Source organism: Monodelphis domestica, chromosome 4 (assembly GCF_027887165.1).
Source record: "Monodelphis domestica isolate mMonDom1 chromosome 4, mMonDom1.pri, whole genome shotgun sequence".
Classification (NCBI taxonomy): domain Eukaryota; kingdom Metazoa; phylum Chordata; class Mammalia; order Didelphimorphia; family Didelphidae; genus Monodelphis; species Monodelphis domestica.
In genome coordinates, this window is record NC_077230.1 from 437,767,431 (window position 1) to 437,790,725 (window position 23,295).

The 23,295-nt window shown below is 64.9% G+C and overlaps 3 protein-coding genes across 9 annotated transcripts; 1 reads left to right on the top strand and 2 right to left on the bottom strand.

Annotated features, from left to right (window-relative positions):
• Positions 1-2,500: 2,500 nt before the first annotated feature.
• ZNF865 (zinc finger protein 865) lies at positions 2,501-7,954 on the bottom strand. Of its 5 annotated transcripts, none has more exons than XM_056796529.1 (3): positions 7,412-7,954; positions 6,225-6,335; positions 2,501-6,078 (listed from the first exon to the last, which is right to left on the bottom strand). In XM_056796529.1, the coding sequence occupies exons 2-3, from the start codon at positions 6,252-6,254 to the stop codon at positions 2,992-2,994; spliced, it is 3,117 nt and encodes a 1,038-aa protein (XP_056652507.1). In that variant the 5' UTR covers positions 6,255-6,335; positions 7,412-7,954; the 3' UTR covers positions 2,501-2,991. The 5 variants fall into 5 exon arrangements, with proteins under 5 accessions (XP_056652507.1, XP_056652510.1, XP_056652508.1 ...); XM_056796532.1 differs by having other exon boundaries at positions 6,187-6,335; positions 7,412-7,950; XM_056796530.1 differs by lacking the exon at positions 7,412-7,954 and adding an exon at positions 6,655-7,403.
• Positions 7,955-10,430: 2,476 nt separating this feature from the next.
• On the bottom strand, positions 10,431-16,472 carry ZNF524 (zinc finger protein 524). The gene is made up of 2 exons (XM_056796545.1): positions 16,387-16,472; positions 10,431-11,657 (listed from the first exon to the last, which is right to left on the bottom strand). The coding sequence occupies exon 2, from the start codon at positions 11,616-11,618 to the stop codon at positions 10,746-10,748; it is 873 nt and encodes a 290-aa protein (XP_056652523.1). The 5' UTR covers positions 11,619-11,657; positions 16,387-16,472; the 3' UTR covers positions 10,431-10,745.
• Positions 16,473-16,606: 134 nt separating this feature from the next.
• On the top strand, positions 16,607-21,749 carry FIZ1 (FLT3 interacting zinc finger 1). Of its 3 annotated transcripts, none has more exons than XM_056796540.1 (3): positions 16,607-17,286; positions 18,846-19,199; positions 19,302-21,749. In XM_056796540.1, the coding sequence occupies exons 2-3, from the start codon at positions 18,882-18,884 to the stop codon at positions 20,826-20,828; spliced, it is 1,845 nt and encodes a 614-aa protein (XP_056652518.1). In that variant the 5' UTR covers positions 16,607-17,286; positions 18,846-18,881; the 3' UTR covers positions 20,829-21,749. The 3 variants fall into 3 exon arrangements, with proteins under 3 accessions (XP_056652518.1, XP_056652516.1, XP_056652517.1); XM_056796538.1 differs by lacking the exon at positions 16,607-17,286 and adding an exon at positions 17,354-17,543; XM_056796539.1 differs by lacking the exon at positions 16,607-17,286 and adding an exon at positions 17,973-18,454.
• Positions 21,750-23,295: the final 1,546 nt, after the last annotated feature.

The following is a 23,295-nucleotide window of genomic DNA, read 5'->3' on the forward strand; positions in this document are numbered from 1 at the left end:
CTGTAAAATGGAAGCTCCACAAATACAAAAGGTGTTTCCCTTTTGACCTCAGATTTCCAGCATCCAGAATTGGGCCTGGCCTATAGAACTTCACAAAACTTGTTTTTTGCATAACGATTGAACAATGAGTATAGTGGCCGTTCTATGAATCAGGTTGTGAGCAGAAGAAAAGGCCTGAGGGAGAAGGGATCTTGAATTAAAGAACCCCAGAAGTCACCTAGTCTCATGCCCCGATTTCTCCGAGAAGGAAATTGAAGCACAAAGTGTCTTTCCTAATGTCACACAGGCAATGAGGCCGACTCAGGATGAGAGCTTGGGGGGATGGCAGTCAGGTGAAGCTTTTTTTTCAGAATGGAAGAACTGTGGCCATCTTTGGAAGTAGCAAATGGATAAAAGAAATTGAAAGAATTATTAAAGGTGAACAAGTTTTTGGAGGAAGTAGGAGGGAATGAGATGAAGGACACGGGGAAAGTGGTCAGCATTGGGGGGAAAGGCTACTTTTGCCTCAAGAGACTTCATCAAGAGATAGTGCAGAACAACGCCAAGAAGGTTCTATCTAGAGTATGAAATCAGGTACAACTCATCGTGAGTGGTCTGTTTTCAGGGCGATTCTCTGCTAGAGGGTGGCAGGAAGTAGTGGTGTAGGGGCCTTGACAAGGGAAGCTTGGACTGTGAGAATAGTTAATTAGGCAGAAATAAGAAACCAAGCTGACATCAATCTGCAATGGACCCATTCTGTCTTCTGACTGTTGTTGCCCAGCACTGAGATCAGGAATGGAGGAGGTTGATGGGGAAGAATAACTTGGGCCCGAGATGTGGAAACGTACAAAGTGATAGGACAAGGGATGCTAAGAGATGCCTCTTGTCAAATCACTGAACCACGTAATCTTCTGGTTAGAAGAAATATAAGGGACCGGTTAGCCCACCCCATGTGAGGAGAGAAGCAGCTGTAAACCATGACTTACACTACAAGTGGTCATCATCAGCTCATTCTTAAAGACCTCTACAAGGAGAGAAGCCACCACCTCCACTTTAGTCAGTGAAGATTTGGGGATATCAAGCTGAAGTCCACCTCTTTGTAGCTTCTAGTCTTTGCTCTTGGTTCTGCCCTCAAAGACCAGGTGAAACAAGTTTTGTTGTGTTGTTTTTTAAACCCTCACCTTCCATCTTGGAATCGATACCGTGTATTGGTTCCAAGACAAAAGAGTGGTAAGGGCTAGGCAATGGGGGTCAAATGACTTGCCCAGGGTCACACAGCTAGGAAATGTCTTGAGGCCAGATTGGAACCCAGGACCTCCCATCTCTAGGCCTGGCTCTCAATCCACTGAGCTACCCAGCTGCCCCCAGAACAACTTTTTACTTGGCAAGTTGATAGGAAATTGGAGAACTTCCTGTCCACAATGATAGTTTTAGGGGAAGGGCTTGGGGTTCCCAAAGATGAAGCCAATGCCTTGCCTAAAGCTACATAGAAAGCTGCCAATACCTTTCCAATGCACAAGCTGATGAGAGGTCCCCAGGAGCTGCCATCATTGGCGGTGTATGTCATCAAACTATTCAAGTACAAAATATACTACTAGGTAAGGAGAAGATAATGTGGGTTAAGGGAAAGCATTAACAATTGCACAAGGAAAGGGGAAAGGCCTGCCTGGTACGAGACATGGCATTTGTGTTGAATCATGAGAAGAGAATGGCAGAGCATACCAGATGTGATGGATGGCCAGTGCAAAGGCAGAGATGGGAGAACACAGTGTGAGAGGAACCCACAGGGAGGCTGGGGAGGAGGGACAAAGGATTGACCCTAAAAGGCACACAGAGAACTGAGCTTTTTCCTGGAGGCAACAGGAAGCCACTCAAACTTCCTGAGCTGGAGAGTAGTGCAGTTCTGCGCTTCAGGAATACCAATTTGGGAGTTGTGTGGAGATGTAAGAAAGGGAAGCCAATGAAAGAAGTTAATGAAGAGTTCAACGGAGGAGAGGGCCTACACTCTAATGGGGATCCTGGGTGGAAAGGATAGGCACGAGAGTTTTGCAAAGCACAAAGCTAGGGTCTCACCTCCATTTTCACAGATGAACAAGCTCTTCCAGGGTCAAACAATGAAGGAAGAAGGGCAGAGATAGGATTTAAATCAAGGGTCATGAGGAAACACCAAAGTGGCTTTATCTCAAGGCCAAGGAGGGCTACTGGGGTGTTTCCCCCATCACTGGCAAGGGAAGAGCTAAGCTTGGCTCATGGTGCTCTCCCCACATGTTCAGCAGAACCACCTCAGGGCCCTGCTCTTGGCTCTCTCTCTTAGAGGCTTGTGGGGAAGGCAGCATGGGGCCCAAATTCCCATCACATATTCCCTAGGGGACCTGCCATTATTTTCTTTTCCCTCGAAGTTGGAGTACAGGGAAGAAGCTAATAGAAAAAGGATATCCCGTGTCTGAAAAGAAAAGAGGATGCGCTTACATCAGACCCCAAAGCACCCTGGGTCTCTTAGGTAGGGGCAAAGGATGGAGTCGTGCCACAAGGATAATATTTATTCCCGACTTTGTCTGTACAAACTGCGTCTCCCCCCACCCCCATCCCACCCCCTCCCCACACATCCAAACGGCCATCAGCCCCCCAACCCCATGTCTCTCCCAACCCACCTCCCCCTCCCCTATTCCAGCCAGATTCCAAGATGGTGGTGGTGATTAGGGTGGTGGTAATGAGCCTCAATTCCTACAGAGTCGGGCATGGGGGGACAGGATTACAAAGGGGCAGATGGAAAAGGAGTCTGGTGTTAGAGGGGGTCCTAGAGTTCCCAGGATGTGGGAGGGGGCAGGGGAAAGAGAGGTGAAAAATTCAGTCCATCCCTCATGACAGGAGTGGCCAGATCCCTATGGAGTGAAGCCCCCCCCCGACCAGGCTTTGGGAGAAAGGTGGGGGATTGGCAAGTGGAGACCCCCTTCCCATCCCCCAGCCTGTTGGTGATGCCCAGGAGCAGGAGGAGGCAGCCCATCCTAACACTCAGGATTCCTTGGCCCCAGCGGTGGCGGCCCCCAGCCTCTCGGCCTTGTGGACCAATCGGTGCTTCTTAAGGCCGTACGTGTTGGAGAAGCCCTCTCCACAGGCTGAGCAGCGAAAAGGTCGACCACCCTGGTGGGCAGCCAGGTGCTTGCGGAAGTAGCCGGGGTCCTTGAAGACCTTGAGGCAGGCTGGGCAGCGCAGCTCAGGCCGCGCGGGCTCATGCGCCCGCTGGTGCCTCAGCACTGAGCTCAGGTAGAAGAAGGCCTTGCCACAGTGCTCGCAGCGATAGGCACGCTCCCCTAAGTGCAGCCGCTGGTGTTCCAGCAGGTTGGAGCGGTAGCGGAAGGTCTTGCCGCAGGCGCCGCAGCGCTGGGGCCGGGCCACGGCATGCAGGCGGCGGTGCTCAGCCAGGCTGGAGGACTGGGCGAAGCGCTTGGCGCACACGGCACATTTGAAGGCACGCTCCCCGGTGTGCACAACACGGTGCTGTCGCAGGTACCAGGAGCGCAGGAAGCCCCGTCCGCAGACACCACAGCGGTAGGGCCGCTGCTCGGTGTGGCAGCGCTGGTGGCGCATCAGCAGAGCCGCCTCCCAGAAGCGCTTGCCACACACGGGGCAGCGGAAGCCGCGCTTCTGGCGGTGGCTGCGGCGGTGCAAAAGCAGGTCGTAGGCGCCCGCGAAGCTCTGGCCGCACAGGCCACAGCCCAGTGTCCGGCGCACCAGGTGCACGTACTTGTGGGTCACCAGCCCCAGGAAGTGCTTGAAGCTCTGGCCGCAAGTGGCACAGCTAAAGCGCTCGGGGCCCCCAGGACCGGGGCCCGTGCCCGCCCCAGCCCCCGTGCCCGCCTCCTCTCCAGCCGCCAGAGCCGCCACGGCCGCTCCCACTTCTCCTGCCAGCCCGTTGTCTAGGCCGGTGGCTGGGGCATCCGGGCCAGGCCCATCAGGGGCCGGGGGCGGCAGGAGGCGCTCGGGGGCCGCCTGGTGGACCAGCTTGTGCCACATGAGGTTCTCGATGAAGCCGAAAGCTTTGCCACAGGCATCACAGCCGTAGGGCTTCTCGGCCATGTGCGCCTCCTTGTGGCTCATGACATGGAAGAGGTCAGGGAAGTGCTCCCCGCAGTCCGAGCAGGCGTAGCTGAGGCCTTCGGGAGGGGCAGCCCCTCCAGGGGCGGAGGCTTGGCCAGCCCCGGGCCCAGAGGCTGGGCCGAGCCCACCGGGGGCTGCCAGGGCACAAGGCAGCTGGAGCCGGTGCACCTGGCGGTGGCGGGTGAGGCTCTGCGGGTAGCCGAAGACCTTGCCACAGAGCTCACACTTGTAGGGCCGCTCCCGTGTGTGCACCACGTGGTGCTTGCTCAGGTGGAAGGACTCTCGGAAGCGCTTCCCGCACACGGGGCACTGGTGGGGCTTCTCGCCTGTGTGGATCCGCTCGTGGCGCTTCAGCGTCTCCCGGCGCCCAAAGCCCCTCCCACATATGCCACAGCAGAAGGTCTTCCCTGGGGTGGGGGCCCCTGGCCCGATGGCCCCGCCGCCCCCTCCTCCCGCAGGGCCCGCACCCCCCAGCAGAAGCGGGTGGGCCCCCAGCAGCGGGACGGAGACAGCCCCGTAGACCACGGCGGCCGCCGCCGCCGCCGCCGCCTTGTCTCCGCCATCCCCGGGGGGCTCGGGCGGCAGCAGGTAGGGCCCGGGGGGAAAGGCGGGCGGCGGGGCCGGGGTCGAGCCGTCCTTGGGGGCCTCGGGGCCGCCCGCGGCGGCGGCGCTCGGGCCGTGGGCCGCCTTGTGGCGCAGCAGGCTCTGCGGGGCCGAGTAGGACTTGCCGCACAGGTCGCAGGGGTACTCGGGGCGCGGCGCGGGCGCTCCGGCGGCGGCCGCGTGGGCCGCCTGGTGCTTGAGGAGGTAGGCCGCGTCGCGGAAGGCCTTCCCGCACACCCCGCAGGGCAGCCGCAGCAGCTCGGCCGAGTGGGTCTTCACGTGGCGCTTGAGGCTCTCGCGGCGGTTAAAGCTCTTGTTGCACACGGTGCAGGAGAAGGGCTTCTCCCCGGTGTGGATGATCTGGTGCTGGTGGAGGTGGCTGGGCTTCTTGAACACTTTCCAGCAGAGGGGGCACGTGAAGGGGCCCTCCCCGCCGGGGCCCGGGGCCACGGGCGCCATGCCGGGGGCGGGGGGCCCGCCCTCCACCCCGGCCGAGGCGGCGGGGGCTGGCGGGGGCAGCGGGGGGGGGAGGGGCGGGGCGGGGGGGGCCCCAGGGAGCGGAGGGGCATCCTTGTGGCAGCGGCGGTGGCGGATCAGGCTGGACACGTGGTTGTAGGTGCGCCCGCAGACGCCGCACTCGTAGGGCCGCTCCCCCGAGTGCACCAGCATGTGCTGGACCAGGTGCGAGGACTGCTTGAAGGACTTCTGGCAGACGCCGCAGGGGAAGCGCCGCTCCATCAGGTACTTCAGCCGGCGGAAGTACCCCTTGTCGTCCTTGGCCGCCGCGCTCAGGTCGCCGGCCACGGGAGCCCCCGGGGGCCCGGGGCTGGGGCTGGGCAGGGGGCCCGGGGTGGCCGGTCCGGCCCCGGGCCCAGCCGCCGTCCCCGGCCGCTTGAGGTTCCCGAAAAGGTGCTGGTGCCCAGAGAGGTCCACGATCCCCCACTGTGGGGCGGGGAAGGCGGCATCGAAGAGGGGTGGAGGTGGGGGCGCCCCGAAGCCGGGGGGCAGGGCCGGCTCAGGCTTCTTCCCCTGGGAGGTGGAGGACGAAGAGGAGGAGGAGGAGGAGGAAGAGGAGGACGACGACGAGGAGGAGGACGAGGAGGACGGCGTCTCCGCCTTGGGCTTGAAGGCCGGTGGCGGCGGCGGGTAGTCGTACTGGGGGGGTGGGGGCTGTGGCGGGGCCTGGGGAGGGGGCCCGGGGGGGCAGGGCAGGGCCGCCACGGCCTTGGCGTGCTCCCCATACAGCTCCATGGGCTCGAAGCGCTGATGGTTGAGAAACTCCAGAAAGTCAAAGGGATAGCTCTGGAAGTGGACGCCGTCCTCGCCCCCCACGCCGCTCCCGCCCCCGCCGCCACCAGGGTTCGCCTCCATCGCGGGCAGCGGGGAGAGCAGTCCTCTCTGTGACGGGAGAAGGGAGTCGGGTGAGGACACGCCGCTGCCCGGGGCCCAGGCCATGGAACCCCCCGCCGGCCTCGAGGGTCCCCCCAGGTGCCCCCTCAGCCTTACCCTCAGCCTCCTCTTCAGTGACCCTTCCTCGGCCTTACCCTCTCGGTCTCACCCCAAGTCTGCTCCATGCCCCGCTCAGGCCCTCCCCGAGTCTCTTCTCAGATTCTGCCCTTAGTTCCCATTGCTGGGTGGCAGCGAGGGGGCTCTCCCTGGAACGGACACACAGAAGCTAAGGAAAGTCTCCTCCGCCCTGATCCCACCCCCGCACCACCCTGGTCTTCACTGAATTTCCCCTTGCTCCTTCCTCCAAGCTCACCGCGAATCCCATGGGCTCTGCCCCATGTGGGGCTGGGGGCGGTAAACTGAGGAACCCAGCCTCCATCTCCCCATCTCTGGCCCCTGCTCCTCCTCCCCTCTCCCAGCCATCCTGGCATCTCTCTCCATTCTTCTTCCCAAGGCCCTGGAAGCCTCCTCCTGGTCCCCCACGGGAGCCCCCGCCTAGTTGGGGGCCTTGGGGAGGTCTCTCACCTGAGCTGCTCCAGAGGACACCCCCCCACCAGGGGTGCCTGCAGCCTCTATTAGACCTGCCTCAGTTTCCTGTCTGTACAATGGGATGGAGAACGGGCAAGGGCATCTGGGACATCCTACAGATGGCTTTCTTTCAAAACATTTCCTATTTGAAAAGGATCTCCGAGCATCTTGCAGGTCTGGAGCCCTCGCGCAAGCCCTGTCAGTCTGGGGAGGATCTCCAAGCACCCTGCTGGCCCTCCCCGACCCCGCGTTTCTCCAGTGAGAGATCTCCAAGTATCTTCCCCAGGAAGGGGCCCTTGGAGCGGGGTGTCCAAGCACCTTTAGAGCTCCAAGAAGGTCCTCTAACCTGACCCTAAGTCTGTTAGGACCCTGGTCACTCAAGGAAGGATCTTCAAGCACTCTCGTCCTCGAATTCTCTTGGAAACTGGCTCCAGGCTTTTGGAGGCAGGAGAAACTCTAAGCGCCCTCCCAGCACGGGAAGGATCTCCAAGCACCTTCCAAGCCCGGAGCCCACTCCGACCCAGTCCCCGCTGGGGGAGGGAAGGCGGATCTCTAAAAACCCTCCCAGACCGGGGGAGATCTCAGAGCGCCCCTGGCGCGAGTCCTCTCGGACCCCGGGCCTTCGGGGGGGATCTCCGAGCGCGCCCCCGCTGGCGGGAGGATCCCCAAACCTTCTTCCGGCCAAGGAATCTCCAAGCGCCGGGTCGGGCAAAGGGCGGCTCCCGGGCGTCCCCCGGCCGCGCGCGTCACTCACCTGGGCCGTGGCCGGGGGCAGATGGGGGGCGGGCGGGCGGAGGAGGCGCCGCAGCTCCGGGGAGACCCGAAGGCCCGACCGGAAGTGCCGCCCCCCCGCCCCGCGGCCCCCGCCCCCTCCCGCGTCGATCGCCGGGCCGGCCGCCGGAAGCGGAAGTAACGTAGGGTTTCGGGTGGAAGTGGAGGGGGAGAGGAGGACGCTGGCGTGGAGATAGGCGGGCGGAATGGGGGAAGCGAGGGAGTCTGAGCCTGCGCAGTACGAGAGGGGAACGGGGCGGGGTGGCCGAGCGGATTAATTAACGCCTGCGCAGTGCGAGACGGGAAAGGGGCCGCGTGCGGGAGTCAGCCTGTGCACTTTTGAGAGCAGAAGGTGGGGCGGGGAAGAGCGGAAGAATCTGCGCGTGCGCTATATGCGTCGGGGAGGGAAAATAGCTGTCCTCGCTCTCTGTGCGGTGCTAGCGTCTGCGCACCGGGACTGGCTTCGCCACTCCTTTCTGCCGCTCTCTACGCCCCTCCCCTCGTTCCCATCCCCTCGCTTAAACCACAGCCGCCCCTCTCCCCTCCCCTCAGGCCCTCCAACATTTGTCATCATTGCTTCCCACTCCTTTCAGCCTTCCATCCTGGTTTGTTTTCATCCGGCCCCCTTCAGCCCTGCTCTTCCTTTCAACTCCCGCTCTCCCCTCCTCCTCCCCCTCCCCTTCTAAATCCCTGCCCCTATTCTTAGCTCCACGCTCACCGAAGCCCCCAAACCACACCCACCATGCCTAGTCCCTCCCCTTAGCCCACCCTCATCCTCTTCAAGCCCCGCCCCTCCTCTTTAGCTCCTCCCCCATGAGCTTTCAGCCCCGCCTCTTCAGCGCCTATTTTAGCTCCTCCTCTCAGCCCTTCATCTGGGATTGGGGACTCCAGGGAGCAGCTCTGGGTGTTGGTCCTGGAGTCTGGGGCACGCAAATTCAGGTCTAGCCTCAGACACTTCCTAGCGGGGTGATCTAGGTCAGCCACCTAACCACTGTCTGCCTCAGTTTCCTCGGCTGCACAATGAGGATAATAACAGGCACCTGCCTCCCAGAGTTGTGAGGATCATGAGATGACTCTGTGAGGCCCTTAGCGCCGAGTAGGCGCCATATTAATGGCAGAACTGCCCCTCCCTCCCACCCGGGCTTTGAGGGCTACTTCTATGGCAATGCAAAAGCAGGGAATCCTAGGTGCCCGGCACTGTGCCAAGCCTCAGGACATCCGAAGGGCCAGCCCAGGGCCCCTGCCCTCCAGGCACTCCCACAGGGTCAATGGGAAGCAGGGTCCCAGGGAAGGCCCGGAGCCAGGGCGGGTTTGCAGGGATTTCGGCTGGGACTTCAGGCCTGGGAGGCCGGTAGTGGAGTGGAAGGAGAACATGGCAGGCATGTTGGCCGCCAGAGGAAAGGCCTGGGGCTGTTGTAAAGGGAGGCCAGCGTCTCTGCAGCAGAGCACGTGGGGAAGGGGGTGCACAGAGAGGCTGGCGCTTATGAAAGGCTTTGAAGGCCAAACAGCATTGGAGGCAACAGGGAGCCACTGGAGTTTACGGAGGGGGTGAGGTGTGCCGTGCTTGGGCCTCTACTCCAGGAAAACCACTCGAGGGGGGCACCCCAAAAACCTAGAGAATGAGGTCAGAGACGCCAAGGAAAAGGGGGACTGAGAGAAGCCCTTGGGCCCGGCCCTGGGCGTCTGCTGGCATGCCGGCCATGGAATAGGACAGGGCCACCGCGCGGGAGGAGTGAGCGGAGCCAGGGAGCAGTGCGCGCAGCGATGGTGCTACTGTTGGCTGAAGGGGAGCAAAGGACCTCGGCATGCAGGGATCCAAGAGGGCGTGAAGGACCCAGGAAGCCTGAACGCCCCTCCTCCGATCGCCAGGTCACCCCTTTTCTTGTTCGACTTTCCTTTGAGGTCCCCCACAAAATGACTCGTGGGGGAAGTGCTTGGCGTGACTACACAGGGTCCATCTGTAGCCGATCTGGAAGAAAGGAACGGATTTGGGACTCACAACTTCAAGGGGAAGTGAATGAAAAGTGAGAGGCTTCTTAGGCAGGAACCAAGGCAGGCCTACTTGGGGAAAGTCCCCAGAGCCTCGCCAAGCCCTTTCCCTTCTGACTTCCGGCTCCAAAGGCCAAGATGGAATGGGAGCGCGGGCCAGCCTTCACACCAGAACTGGGAAAGAGGCCTTCCGGTGGAGCAGCGAAGGAGAGCCCTGAGAAACAGAGGAGAAAGGAGGGCCGGGGCCTAGCTTGATGCCAGGGTCAAGAGTGTGTCCTCTGTTCTAGGGGGCTGAGAGGGCCTCGAATGCCAGGCCCGCTACACATCCTCTGCCAGGGGAAAGGGTGCTGCTCAGACCAGACATGGGGCAGCAAGTGCGGCCCATCAGGCCTTTGCTAGGCGGGTCCCTGGGAGCTGCCGGGGGCCGTCCCTGTGGATTCCCCCTCGGTGCCCAGCAGAGGCTTCTTGTCTCCGTCCCCTCAAGCCGGGCCTCCCCGGATACCTCTCATTTCGCGTGAACAGCCCTCGTGTGGCTTCAAGGGAGGGCATTCGTGCTGCTCCCCCTCTCGCCGGGCCCGGGCGGTGTGGCCACTCCTAGGCTGGATGGGTCCCAGCCCTCCCCGGGCCCGAGGGGACACTCTGCAGACACCTCGGGTGTCCCGGGCCCCCCACTCCTGCCTCCTCTTCCAGGCCCCTGGCGTCACCGTCTTCCCCGCAGAGAAGACCCACGGGCTCCTTCCTGTCAGCGTCTCCTCGCGCCCGGCCTGGCTCCCGGGCCTGACGGGGCCTCAGACCTCCTTTTCTAATATAATTACTACGTTTGCTTCACGCTCATTAAAAGCCCTTCGCATCCATCCTAGACCGCATCCTGCTTGTGGGCTCTGAGGGGCTTTGGTGACTGGCCCAGGGTCTCCCAGCGGGGAGCCCCCGGACCTCCTTTGCAGCCTTCTCCGCCGCAGCCCCCGGGCCTTCCGGCCGGCCTGCACTCTGCCCACGCCCGGCTCGGCCTCTCTCCCTGCGGCGCCTCCCCCAGTGAGCACACGCTGATGGCCGGCAGACAGACATTTATTTCCTGGGCCCCGACGTGGCCCCCGATCCGGTTCTGAGTAAGGAGCCTTACCTCGGAGAGCCAGCCCCCCGCCCAGCCCCCGTCGTTTGTTCTGAGCCCCGCCCGGGGGCCCCGGCCTCAGCTCGAGCCTGCCCAGGCCGCGTCTCCTTCGGGGCCCGCGGGGGACCCTCAGGCCGGGTGGCACGTGCCTGACCTGCGGGGGGGCCCGGCTGTCTGAAGGCAGGCGGTGCTCTGCGGGCGCTGCAGAGGGCCGGGACCCTCACTCAGGCGGTGCCCCCACATCTTCCGGGGCTTCCTGGGCCGCGGGGGGCCGCTTGGGGCCTTCCTCAGAGCCTTCCACGTCTGTGGATGCGGGCTCCGGGCTGGGGGGCTTCTCGGGGCCTTCCTCGGGGCCGGCCGGGTCTGGGCTGGGGGACGGCTCCGGGACCAGGGCCTGCAGCCAGGGCGGATCCATGCCCGGGCCGGCCAGGGAGCTGGGGGAATCCGGGGGCGGCGGGTGCTTGCGGCGGGCATGGCGCCGCAGGGTGTTGCCTTCCGTGAAGCGGAGCCTGCAGATGGGGCACTGGTAGGGGCGCTCGCCCGAGTGCACGCGGCCGTGGTGGGCCAGCTCCCCGGCCTCCCGGAAGCGCCGGGGGCACAGGGCGCAGTGGAAGGGCCGCAGGCCGGCGTGGATGTTCCGGTGCCGCCGCAAGTGGCTGGCGCGTTTGAAGGCCTTGCCGCAGGCCGGGCAGGTGTGTGGCTTGAGTTCCGAGTGAGAGATGCTGTGCCTTTCCAGGTCAGAGAGGTAGGGGAAGGCACGCAGGCAGACGGGGCAGAAATGGGGGGCCCGCCGGGCCCGGGGTCCGCCCCCCTCCTCGCCGGCCTGGGGCACGGTGTACGGGACGCCCTGCGCGTCGATCAGCAGGACGCCGCCCTCGTCCTCGGCCGGGGCCGGCGGCCCCGGGGCCTCGGCGGGCTCCCCCGGGGCCGAGCCTCGGGGCCCGCGCCGTTTGCGGGCGGCCGGGGAGAATGTGGAGGGGGCGCCCCGCCCCGCCGGGGGGCGCCGGCGTCGGAGGCGGACGCCCAGGGTGTTGGGCGGCGGGCCGGAGGGCTCTGCCTCCTTGGCTGCTGGCTCTGGGCTGGAAGGGTCCATCGGGTGCCGGGGACGTGGGGGCTGTCCGCAGGACCTAGGCTGGGGGGGAGAAAGCAGGCAGCGGTCAGAGCGGCGATCGATCGCGACGGAGTGTCCGGCCCTCCCACGCGGCCTTTCCTTTCTGGCACGCCGAGGCCCTCGGGGCCCGACGGGAGGCAGGGGCTACAGGGGAAACTGAGGCACGCGGGAGTCGGGGCTGGCGAGGAGGAGCCAGGAGGACCCGGGGAAGGAGCCGGCGACGGGGAGCAGAGTCACCCCGCAGAGGCGGGCCCAGGCTGGAGGAAGAAGGGCCACACGGGGCGGGGGGAGGCCGGGATGGCGACGAAACGGCCCCAGTGAAGGAAGGGTGGCGGCGAGGGGAGAAGGCTGGGGAGGAGGACCAGGATGGGGGGAGAAAGAAGGGAACCAGCTTGCGGGGAGAAAAGACCCCCCCGTAAAGAAGAGCCCAAAGTGCCGGGGGCGGGGTGGGGCAGGGGGCCAGACGGGGGGACGCCTGCCCCATCCCGGGCCGCGGCACCCACGACGCTCTCTGAAGGAGCCCGGAGCGGCCCTGGGACCCCAAAGCTCCCGAAGCGGCCGGCGTCTGCCCCAGCCTCAGACAGCAGGGACGGAGGGCGCACGGCCCGAGAGAAGCCCCCCGGGCCACAGAGAGGAGGCACGGGGGAAACCCAGACCTGGACCGTGGCCCAGGGGGCTTCTTCCCTCTCAAAGACAAGTAAGGAGACAGAGAAGGGCCGGCCATCAAGAGGACGGAGCGCCTCTGAAAGCGCCTCGCCGTGTGACCCTGGGCAAGTCACGTCACCCCGCTGCGCACCTGGGCGCCCTTGGGCCTCGGAGCGAACGCGCAGCTCGGACCCTTAGAGGGAAGGTCGGGGTTCAAAAACAAAAAGAGGGCAGGCTCGGGCGAGGCCAAGGGAAATGAATTTCGGGGAGAGGCAAGGTGGGAGCCCCAAAGGGCCACAGATTAGGAGCGGGACCCGCCGTGCAGGCCAAGCCTGAGGCTCGGAGCTCTCTGAGCAAAGCGAGGGGCGCTTGGGCTTCCCCACGAATCGCTTCCTCTCTCCAGAGGCGGGAGAAGCCAGGAAGGGAGGAGTCCCCGAAGCGCCACGCAATGGGGGTGCCGGGACGAGGGCAAAGACCAGCCCGAGGAGCGAGCCCAGAAGCCGCCGGGCTCCCGAGGCTGCCTCCCCGCCGAGCCTCTGAGGCTCTCCTCCGGGGGCCCTGAGAGCGTCCCAACGAAAAATGGCCTAACCGGGTCGTGCTGATCACCCGGTACGGAAGGAGCGCAAAGCAAGCGAAGCAGAAGTTTGGCCTCCTTTTTCCTAAACCGCGAGGCCCGGGAGAAGGCGGCCGCTCCTGGCACGAGCGAGCCCGCCGACGGCCGCTTTCTCTGCTTCTCTGCAAAGGAAGCACAAAGCCCACACGGCGGGCGGGGAGTGGGCCTGGGCAGCTGGACGCCGGAGCCCGTGGCTGCTCTGGAGGAGGCCCGTCCTACCCCGCAACCGCCAGAAGGTGCCTGGGCAGCACTGAGGAGGGGAAGAAGGGAGCAGGAGCTCGCCCAGCGCAGGGGATCCTGCCCAGCTCCTGCCCTGCTCCAGGGGATCCTGCCCAGCTCCTGCCCTGCTCCAGGGGATCCTGCCCAGCTCCTGGGAGATCCTGCCCTGCTCCAGGGGATCTTGCCCTGCTCCAGGGGATCCTGCCCAGCTCCTGCCCTGCTCCAGGGGATCCTGCCCAGCTCCTGCCCTGCTCCAGGGGGATCCTGCCCAGCTCCTGGGAGATCCTGCCCTGCTCCAGGGGATCTTGCCCTGCTCCTGGGGGATCCTGCCCAGCTCCTGCCCTGCTCCAGGGGGATCCTGCCCTGTTCCTGGGGGATCCTGCCCTGCTCCAGGGGATCTTGCCCTGCTCCTGGGGGATCCTGCCCAGCTCCTGCCCTGCTCCAGGGGGATCCTGCCCAGCTCCTGGGAGATCCTGCCCTGCTCCAGGGGATCTTGCCCTGCTCCTGGGGGATCCTGCCCAGCTCCTGCCCTGCTCCAGGGGATCTTGCCCTGCTCCTGGGGGATCCTGCCCAGCTCCTGCCCTGCTTCAGGGGATCCTGCCCAGCTCCTGCCCTGCTCCAGGGGGATCCTGCCCTGTTCCTGGGGGATCCTGCCCAGCTCCTGGGAGATCCTGCCCTGCTTCAGGGGATCCTGCCCAGCTCCTACCCTGCTCCTGGGGGATCCTGCCCTGCTCCAGGGGGATCCTGCCCAGCTCCTGCCCTGTTCCTGGGGGATCCTGCCCTGCTCCAGGGGGATCCTGCCCTGCTTCAGGGGGATCCTGCCCAGCTCCTGCCCTGCTCCAGGGGATCCTGCTCAGATACCTGCTCTGCTCCTGGGGGATCCTGCCCTGTTCCTGGGGGATCCTGCCCTGCTCCAGGGGGATCCTGCCCTGCTCCAGGGGATCCTACCCTGCTCCTGGGGGATCCTGCCCTGCTCCAGGGGGATCCTGCCCAGCTCCTGGGGGATCCTGCCCAGCTCCTGCCCTGCTCCAGGGGGATCCTGCCCAGCTCCTGCCCTGCTCCAGGGGATCCTGCTCAGATCCTACCCTGCTGCAGGGGGATCCTGCCCAGCTCCTGGGAGATCCTGCCCTGCTCCAGGGGATCTTGCCCTGCTCCTGGGGATCTTGCCCTGCTCCTGGGGGATCCTGCCCTACTTCAGGGGGATCCTGCCCTGCTCCTGGAGGATCCTGCCCTGCTCCTGGAGGATCCTGCCCTGCTCCTGGGGGATCCTGCCCTGCTCCTGGGGGATCCTGCCCTACTTCAGGGGGATCCTGCCCTGCTCCTGGAGGATCCTGCCCTGCTCCTGGAGGATCCTGCCCTGCTCCAGGGGGATCCTGCCCAGCTCCTGCCCTGCTCCAGGGGATCCTGCTCAGATCCTACCCTGCTGCAGGGGGATCCTGCCCAGCTCCTGGGAGATCCTGCCCTGCTCCAGGGGATCTTGCCCTGCTCCTGGGGATCTTGCCCTGCTCCTGGGGGATCCTGCCCTACTTCAGGGGGATCCTGCCCTGCTCCTGGAGGATCCTGCCCTGCTCCTGGAGGATCCTGCCCTGCTCCTGGGGGATCCTGCCCTGCTCCTGGGGGATCCTGCCCTGCTCCTGGGGGATCCTGCCCAGCTACTGCCCTGCTCCAGGGGGATCCTGCCCAGCTCCTGGGAGATCCTGCCCTGCTCCAGGGGGATCCTGCCCAGCTCCTGGGGGATCCTGCCCTGCTCCCGGGGGATCCTGCCCTGCTTCAGGGGATCCTGCCCAGCTCCTACCCTGCTCCTGGGGGATCCTGCCCTGTTCCTGGGGGATCCTGCCCTGCTCCAGGGGGATCCTACCCTGCTCTTGGAGGATCCTGCCCTGCTCCAGGGGGATCCTGCCCAGCTCCTGGGAGATCCTGCCCTGCTCCAGGGGATCTTGCCCTGCTCCTGGGGGATCCTGCCCTACTTCAGGGGGATCCTGCCCTGCTGCAGGGGATCCTGCCCAGCTCCTGGGAGATCCTGCCCTGATCCAGGGGATCCTGCCCTGCTCCTGGGAGATCCTGCCCTGCTCCTGGGAGATCCTGCCCTGCTCCAGGGGATCCTGCCCAGCTCCTGGGAGATCCTGCCCTGCTCCAGGGGATCCTGCCCAGCTCCTGGGAGATCCTGCCCTGCTCCAGGGGATCCTGCCCAGCTCCTTGGAGATCCTGCCCTGCTCCAGGGGATCCTGCCCTGCTCCTGGGGGATCCTGCCCTGCTCCAGGGGATCCTGCCCAGCTCCAGGGGATCCTGCCCGACGGGGCAGCAAAGGATGGTCAGGCTTTAGGAGTAGGGCAGAGGCAAGCCAACGAGGAAGAATGGCCACTCAAAGGGCAGGTCCTCCCTCCGGGGCCCCTGGTCCTAGGGGTCAGCCTGGCCCCAAACCAGAGCTGAGAAGGCCAGCCTGACTGGGGCCAAAAAAGCTCTAGCCTTGGGCTGCCCCTCCAAAGGCACAGCAGTCACAGCCAAGGCTGGTACACTTGGGCCCCAGGACAAGGCATAGGCATTGGAAAGAGATCAGAGGCTCTGAGTGGGCCACTGCAGTGAGGGGAGGGCTGTGCCTCAGGACCCTTCCCTGCATGGTCAGCTCCGGGCTCAGTCCAGGGACAACCTCCAACACAAGGGGATGGCGGGGTCACATGAGGGGGTAGTCAAGGGGGATAACGATTGCAATTGGGAGGCGTGACCCATGGCCCTCCAGCCGGCGAATTTCCCGGTGAGGAGGGGGCACTCCTGTGGGCGACCAAGCTTGCAGAGATGGAATCCGGAACTGAGTCCGCAGTGCTGGACGGTCCCCCCAACCCCCCCCCCCCAGCTAGCCAGGCTGGGGGAGGGGCAGGGGAGCGCGCGCCAGTGCTTCGTTTCCGCGGGCCGGGGGTGGGGTGGGGGGGGGAAGAGGGGTGCGCGGGAGAGGGCACCAGCGCGCACGCGCATTAGGGCCTACTGGACCTCAGGGAGGGCGAGGCTAGGGCCGGGTGCGCGCGCGCTGGAGCGGAAGGGGCGGAGCGAGAGAAAAATAGCCAATGGAGTGCGCACAGTGGCCAAGTGCGGCGGGGTAGCCGCGGGGGCGCGCAAGGGGGGAAGGGGATCCGCGGGGCGCGCGCGGGCCGCTGCTCAGGGGCTGGGGTCGCGTGCAGCGGGTGGCCGAGTCCTCCCTCCCTTCTCTGCCCTCCCCCTCCTCCCCTCCCTGTCCGCTGCCTCCCCTCCCCGCCCTCCACCCCCTCCCCGCCCTGGTACCTCATTTGCATGTCGCTTAAGGGCGCGCGGGGGGCGGCGGGGAGGGCGGGAGGGCGGGCGCGTGGGCCAGGGCCCGGGGAGGGCGGGGCGGGGCCGGGGGAGGGGGCGGAGGTGGAGGCGGCCGCGTGATAGCGCCGGCCCCGCCCCCTCGGGCCCTCCCCGCGTTCGGGCCACAAAGGCGGAGGGAGGCTCTCGGGGAGCTCGTGCGGTCCTAGTGCCCCTTCTTCTAAGGTCTGTGCGGCGCCTGCGCACTAACTTTGCGTCCCTGTCGGCTCGGCGCCATGTGACTGCCCCAGAGCTGATTGCCCATTTTAAAGTCGAAGGAATTGAGGCCCAAAGAAGTTCCCTTCGGAGCCTAACGCGACACGGGACCTGTAGGACCGGTCTAGGGTGGGCGCACCATCAGTGTCAGGATATATCCAGGGGGAAGGAAGCAGGGAGATCCAGGAACCAAGGAAAGAGCCATGAAATATCTTGAGGCAAAGCCGCCCTGGGGAGTCCGAGAATAACCTGTGCTGTTGGGAAAGGTGCTTGGAGATCCTCGAGCTCCGCACCCATTTGACAGACAGGGAGACTGAGGGTAGGGTCTCACTGGGGCCTCGCAGCTGGGGTAGGATGGGGAGGACGCCGCAGTGTAAAATCTGAACCTGCCCGCGACACTATAAGGGGGCTCTAGGGCTTGGACAAGCCCAGAGAGGGCCAGGGCACTGCCCAAGGTCACACAGTGAGGTCAGGCACGCGCTTTCCTCCCACGGCCCCTGACGTCATCGCCGCCGGGGCTCCGGAGGCGGACAGGAAGTGATGGCGCCGGGAAACCTGAGGCTACAGAGATGGCGTCCGCACGGGTTTCACTGCCCACAATCAAGATGGCGCCAGTGAACTTTGCACGCCCCCGAGGAGGTATATTCCAGACCCCCGCGCGGTGCCCTTAGCTAAGATGGTGCACAGGCCACGCCTCCTCCGCTCGCGCCCGCGCCCGCCCTTATCAAAAATGGCTTCCGTTCCAGCTCGGCTTCTGTGCAGGCGCAACATCTGAGGGGAAGGGAACGCCGAGGTGGGGGGGCAAGGAAGGAAGGGGGACCCGGAAGTTGAGGGGCCCCCCCGGGTGGAAGTGACGCCACCCCCGCGGCCCAAAATGTCGGCGCCCAGAGGGAGGTGTAAGTAATTAAAGGAGAGAGGGGCACGGCGCGGTCCGAGACCCCCCTGGGGCCCGAATGCCCCGGGACTCGGTCCTTTCTCGCGCCCCCCGCCCTGAGGAGCCGGATGGACCGATCCGAGCTGGCCCGGCTGGGCCGCCTGCCCCCGGGGCCGCGGGGCTGCGCGGATGGGACCATTTACGGCCCGGCGGCGGGGGGTGGGGGGGTGGTGGGGGTGGGGAGGGAGACCGAAAGGGGCACAAAGAATATGGGGGAAGGGGTTAGGGGGAGGGCCGCGAGGGGGTGGGACTTAGAGGTGGAGGGGGGGTCTTTCATGCGGAGGTGGGGGCTTTGTGGGGGGAGGGGATGGCCCTCGATGGATGAATAGGAGGGGTTCACAGAGAAGAGGGGGAGGGGCTCTTGGGAAAGGGGGAGGACTGGAGGGGTGGGGAGGCTCTCGGAAGTGGGCGGGGCTTGAGAGTTGAGAGGCGGTCCTTGGTAGAGGTGTGGCTTAGCGTGGAGGGTGCTCCCCGGACAGTTTAGAGGAAAGAGGAGGGGCTTAAGTCCAGCAGAGGGGAATTTTGAATGGGGGGGTAAAGAGAAGGTCCTTAGAAGGGGTGGGTCTTAGGAAAGAGGGTGGGGCTTGAGCAAGAAAGGTAGGGACTGACAGGAAAGTGGGAGTGGCTGAGAAGAGGTTCTTAGAAGAGGGTGTGTTGCTTAGAAGTAGGGGACTCACAGAAGAAAGTGGGAGGACTTTAGAGAAGAGAAGAGGTCCTTAAGGGGTGTGTGTGGCTTTTAAAGGAGAGGGACTTGAACAGGAGAGGCGGGGCTTAGAATGGAGGCTCATAGAAGACATTCTTAGAAGGGGGTGTGGTTCCTAGAGGAGGGTGGAGCTTGAGCAGGAGAGGCGGGGCTTGGATGGAGACTGAAAGGTGAGTAAGATTGCTTGGTGAAGGGGTGGGTCTGAGAGGGGAGGAGCTTGAAGCAGAGAGGCGGGGTTAGAGTAGGGACTGGGAGAGTAGATAAATCTTAGAGGAGAGAGGAGGTCCTTGGAAGGGGGTGTGGCTCAAGTAAGAGAGGCGGGGCTTGGAAAAGAGGTCTCACCTGATAGTGGGAGGGCCTTAGAGGAGAGGAAGGCCTTGAAAAAGTGTGGCTCTTGGAGGAGGGGTGGGGCTTAAGCAAGAGAGGCGGGGTTTGGTAGTGGGGGCTTTCTGTGGCGAGTGGGAGGGCCTTCAGACGGGGTGGGGGGCGGGGCCGGGCCTGGACTCTTGAGTGGAGCCGGACCGGCCTGGAAGCAATCCCTGTGGGCCTTTCCTTCCCCAGAGATGCCCAGGGCAGGGCACGTGCCGACCCCCAGCCATGGAGGACAGCGGAGTGGACGGTCCCCTCCCCGCAGCTGCGGCCGGCCAGGCCCCGGCCCCAGCCCCGCCAGTGGCCCCCCGGGTCCCCTTCCATTGCAGCGAGTGCGGGAAGAGTTTCCGCTACCGCTCCGACCTTCGGCGCCACTTCGCCCGGCACACCGCCCTCAAGCCGCATGCATGCCCCCGCTGCGGCAAAGGCTTCAAGCACAGCTTCAACCTGGCCAACCACCTGCGCTCGCACACCGGGGAGCGGCCCTACCGCTGCTCGGCCTGCCCCAAGGGCTTCCGCGACTCCACCGGCCTCCTCCACCACCAGGTCAGGGCCCCGGCTGTCCCTCCCTCCCCCCTCCCCCCTCCCACCTGCCTCCGGGCTGGGCCGGGCTAAAGGCGGTGCCTGTGTCCTCTGCCCCTCCTCCAGGTGGTCCACACTGGGGAAAAGCCGTACTGCTGCCTGATTTGTGAGCTGCGCTTCTCCTCTCGCTCCAGCCTGGGCCGCCACCTGAAGCGGCAGCACCGGGGAATGTCGCCGCCGACCCCTGCGGGCCTGGGCCCGTCGGGCCTGGTCCCGGGCCTCCTCCCCACCCTCGGGCCCCCCGGAAGCCTCTCCGTGGCCGGCCCCGCCTGTAGTGCATGCTCTGATGAGGGCCCCTGCGTGGCCTGTGGGGGTGGCCCGGAGCCCCCTGGGCCCGGGCCGGGGTCGTGGGTGGGCGGCTGGGGCACGGGTGGGACGGGCCCCTTCGTCTGCGGGGCCTGTGGCCGCTGCTTCCTGGCAGGGGCCGAGCTGGCCGCCCACTGGGCGGCACACACCGACGTGAAACCCTTTAAGTGCCCCCGCTGTGAGCGCGACTTTAATGCCCCGGCCCTGTTGGAGCGCCACAAGCTCACTCACGATCTCCAAGGATCCTGGCCTGGGCCCGAGGGCAGGGAGGGTGGGGTGGAGACCCCGGAGGAGCCCCAGGAGCTCCCTGCCGAGGAGCCCCAAGAGTTCCCCTCCGAGGAGCTCCAGGAATTCCCCTCCGAGGAGCCCCAGGAGTTCTCAGAGGGGCCCCAGGAGTTTCCCTCCGAGGAATCTCAGGGGTTCCTTTCTGAGGAGCCCCAGGAGTTCCCCGAAGAGGGACCCCAGGAGTTCCCTGACGAGGATCTCCAGGAGTTCCCTGAAGAGGAACCCCAGGAGTTTCCCTCTGAGGGGCCCCAGGAGTTCCCCGAAGAGGCTCTTAATGAGTTCCCCCCCGAGGGGTCCCAGGAGTTCCTCTCTGAGGGGCCCCAGGAGTTTCCTCTGGCGGGATCCCCAGAGGTGTCTCAGGAGGCACCTGTGGGGGTACCTGGAGAGGCATGCCAGGAGTTACCTGTGCAGGTACCTGTGGAGGAATCCCCGGATGGGCCCCCTGATCCAGACCTGGAGGCCCCGTTCCCTGTGGCCGCCGAGCTGGGCGAGGCCTCCGAGGAGACCCTGTACCAGTGCGACTGCGGGACCTTCTTTGCCTCGGCGGCAGCCCTGGCCACCCACCTGGATGCCCACTCGGGGCCGGCTTCCTGCGTGTGTGGGGTGTGCGGGGCGGTCTATGGGGCGGTGGCGGCCCTGGAGGAGCACCACCGAGGGAGCCACGGGGCTGGGCCCTCTCCAGGGGGGCCCCCAGCTGGGTCTGGCCGTACCCCAGCGGCACTGGCGGCGGCGGCTGCCGGGAAGAAGGTCTTCAGCTGTTCTGAGTGCGAGAAGCTCTTCCGTTCCCCGAGGGACCTGGAGAGGCATGTGCTGGTCCACACCGGGGAGAAGCCCTTCCCGTGCCTGGAGTGTGGCAAGTTCTTCCGGCACGAGTGCTACCTCAAGCGGCACCGGCTGCTGCATGGGCCTGAGCGGCCCTTCCCCTGCCACGTGTGTGGCAAGGGCTTTATCACACTTAGCAACCTCTCCCGTCACCTGAAGCTCCATCGAGGGATGGACTGAGCAGCCCCTGTCCTGGAGAGCCTCCTGGCCTGGGAGGGACCAAGGGAACCTTGGAATGGAGGGGGAGGGGGGCGGGAAGGGCTCCTGGTCTGGAGGGACCCCTGAGACCCCCGAGCATGAGGGTGGAGCCCCTGCACTGAAGGAGACGGGGCATGGGCGGGGGGAGGGGGGACCGAGACCCGGGCAAGCCTTGGGGCCCTGCCTAGGGTCAGGGAAGGCCTTGAGGCCCCTGGCCCTGGGCAGAGCCTCCTGCCCAGAGAGAGCCCCATCCAGTGGCTCCCCAACCTTGCCTTCTTCACCCTCCAGGATCCCTCTGTAGGCATTAAGAGCCCTCCAACCCCACCCCCTCCCCACCCCAGAAGGAGGGAGGATGGGACGGGGACCCCCGGGAAGGGGCTGAGCTTGCTGCCCCTGCCCGCCCGCCCCATCTGCCCTCAGCTGGTGCTGGCTGTGCTGTTTGACACCCCCTCATGCAAGGTGGAATAGACTGACCCTGCTGCACCCCTCTCACCCCAAGGTGGACTGCTCTGAATGAACAGAACCAACCCGGATAAGGCCCCCCACCCCCACCTCCCATGGACCAGTCTAGAGTCTGTCTCCCCTCCCCCTTAGAGCGAATTAACCGAGTTTGTCCTTTATGTAGAATGTGGACTGGTTCAGCCTCCGATGCCCCCTCCCCGAGCCTCTCCCTCCCATCCTTCCCACAAGGAATGGGCTTCCTCTTAGCCTGGGAACACCCCCTGCCTCCTCTGTGGGTTTTGGGTCTCTGTCTCTCCCGTTTGTGTCTGTCTCTGTGTCTCCCCCAGGCCGGTCCCAGAGGACGGGGGTCACTCATGTGGAGGTCCTCGTGTGGGAGCACCTGCTTGCCTCCTCTCCTTCCCCACGCCCTCAGGACCCTTAATAAACTGGCCTGGCACCCGCTCCTGCTCGTTTTTTGTCTTGGGGGACCGCGACTGGCGACGGCTCTCCCGCCTGAGAGGCTGGGGCAGCCCCCCTTAGAGCCTGGGCCCCGAGTTTGAGGGCGGAGGAAGGTTGAGGAAAAGAAAGATGGGCACAGCGAGGGACGGGGAGAGGGAAAGTGGCCCCCTGGGAGGTGGGGCGGGAGACGGGCGCCATTTTGTGTGACCTCCGGGAAACGGCTTTGCCTCAGTTTCCACGCTCACAAAAGGTGGCTGGCGGGGCGGCCGTCTTCCAGGTCCAAAAGGTCCTGGGTGCAGCAGCCCGCCCGGCCCATGGAGGTGTCAGGACAGGGAGAACTTGGCGCTTCAGGCAGAGATTTCCTAACGGCTGTTCCGAAGTGGAGGGAGCTGCCCAGGGAGAGAGCCAGCTCTGCCCAAGCCAAGGGAAGACGCATCTGGGAAAGGCCTGCTGTGTGCCAGGCACCGGCTCGGCTCTAGGGCCACAGACCTCAGCAGGCCCGAGATGGGCCGCCCTCAAGGAGTTCTCGAGCCCCTCCCGGGCACAGCAGATAATGGAGGGAAGGCCCAGAGGCCTGGATGGAGGAGAGATGTAAGAAGGAAGATGCATGGGGCGAGGGCTCCTTATTTCGCCTGGGAGGACGACTGGAGCTTCCTTTTAGTCACCGAGTGGGGAATGGATGGAGGGCAGACAGGTGACAGGACAGGCCTTGGCACCTCGGGGCATGTGGCGGCCACCCAGGACTGGGCGCTTGGCAGTGGCCCCAGCAGTCACAGGGAAGCTTGGGGAGAAGTGCGGCCCAACGATGGCCATCTAGAGGCAGTTGGAGATGGCAGACTCCCAAGAGAGCCAAAGGGGCTGGGGGCTCCCCTGTGAATGGCTGTGACCACCTAGAGGAAGCGGGGAAGAGGGGGAGCTCTGGCCCTTGCCCTTCTACCGCCTTCCGTGGTGACTCCAAGGCAGAAGAGAAGGGCGGTGAGCTCTGTAAGAGCTCGCTGGGAACTGGAGCGCCCCGTCTAAGGGGGCCACGACGGGCCCGCGCGAGAACAAACCAGGTGGGGGCGGCCCCCCCACGGGCCCTGGGAAAGGCTCCCGGAGGGAGGAGCAAAGCACAGATGCCAGGAGACCATGAATGGCCAGAGGGGGGATGCTGGGGAGCAAGGGACAAAGGGGCCTCTGAGCTCCTCAGCCCGATCGCCTGGGTGCCTGGCGGTGCCATCCGCCGGGGGGCGGGGGAGCCGGGCGGGAGGTGCCCTGGGGGGGTTCTGGGGTCCCGGATCAGTGATCTAGCCTGGCGGGAGGCAAAGGGCACCCCTGAAACAGCCAGGGACATTCTGTAGTGCCGTGCCTAACGTGCCCCAAAAGGGAGTGAAGTGAGCTGCTCATCCGCCGAAGTCTCCAAGAGAAGGCTGGGTGGCTCTGGTCGGGCAGGCTGCCCAGGGCATTTGTGTTCAGATAAGGATTGGCTCCAGGTGCCCCTTTCTGTTCCAAAGGCCTGCAATTAGGGGAGACTGGAGCACCCCTCCCCCAAAGCCCGAGATAGGCCCCG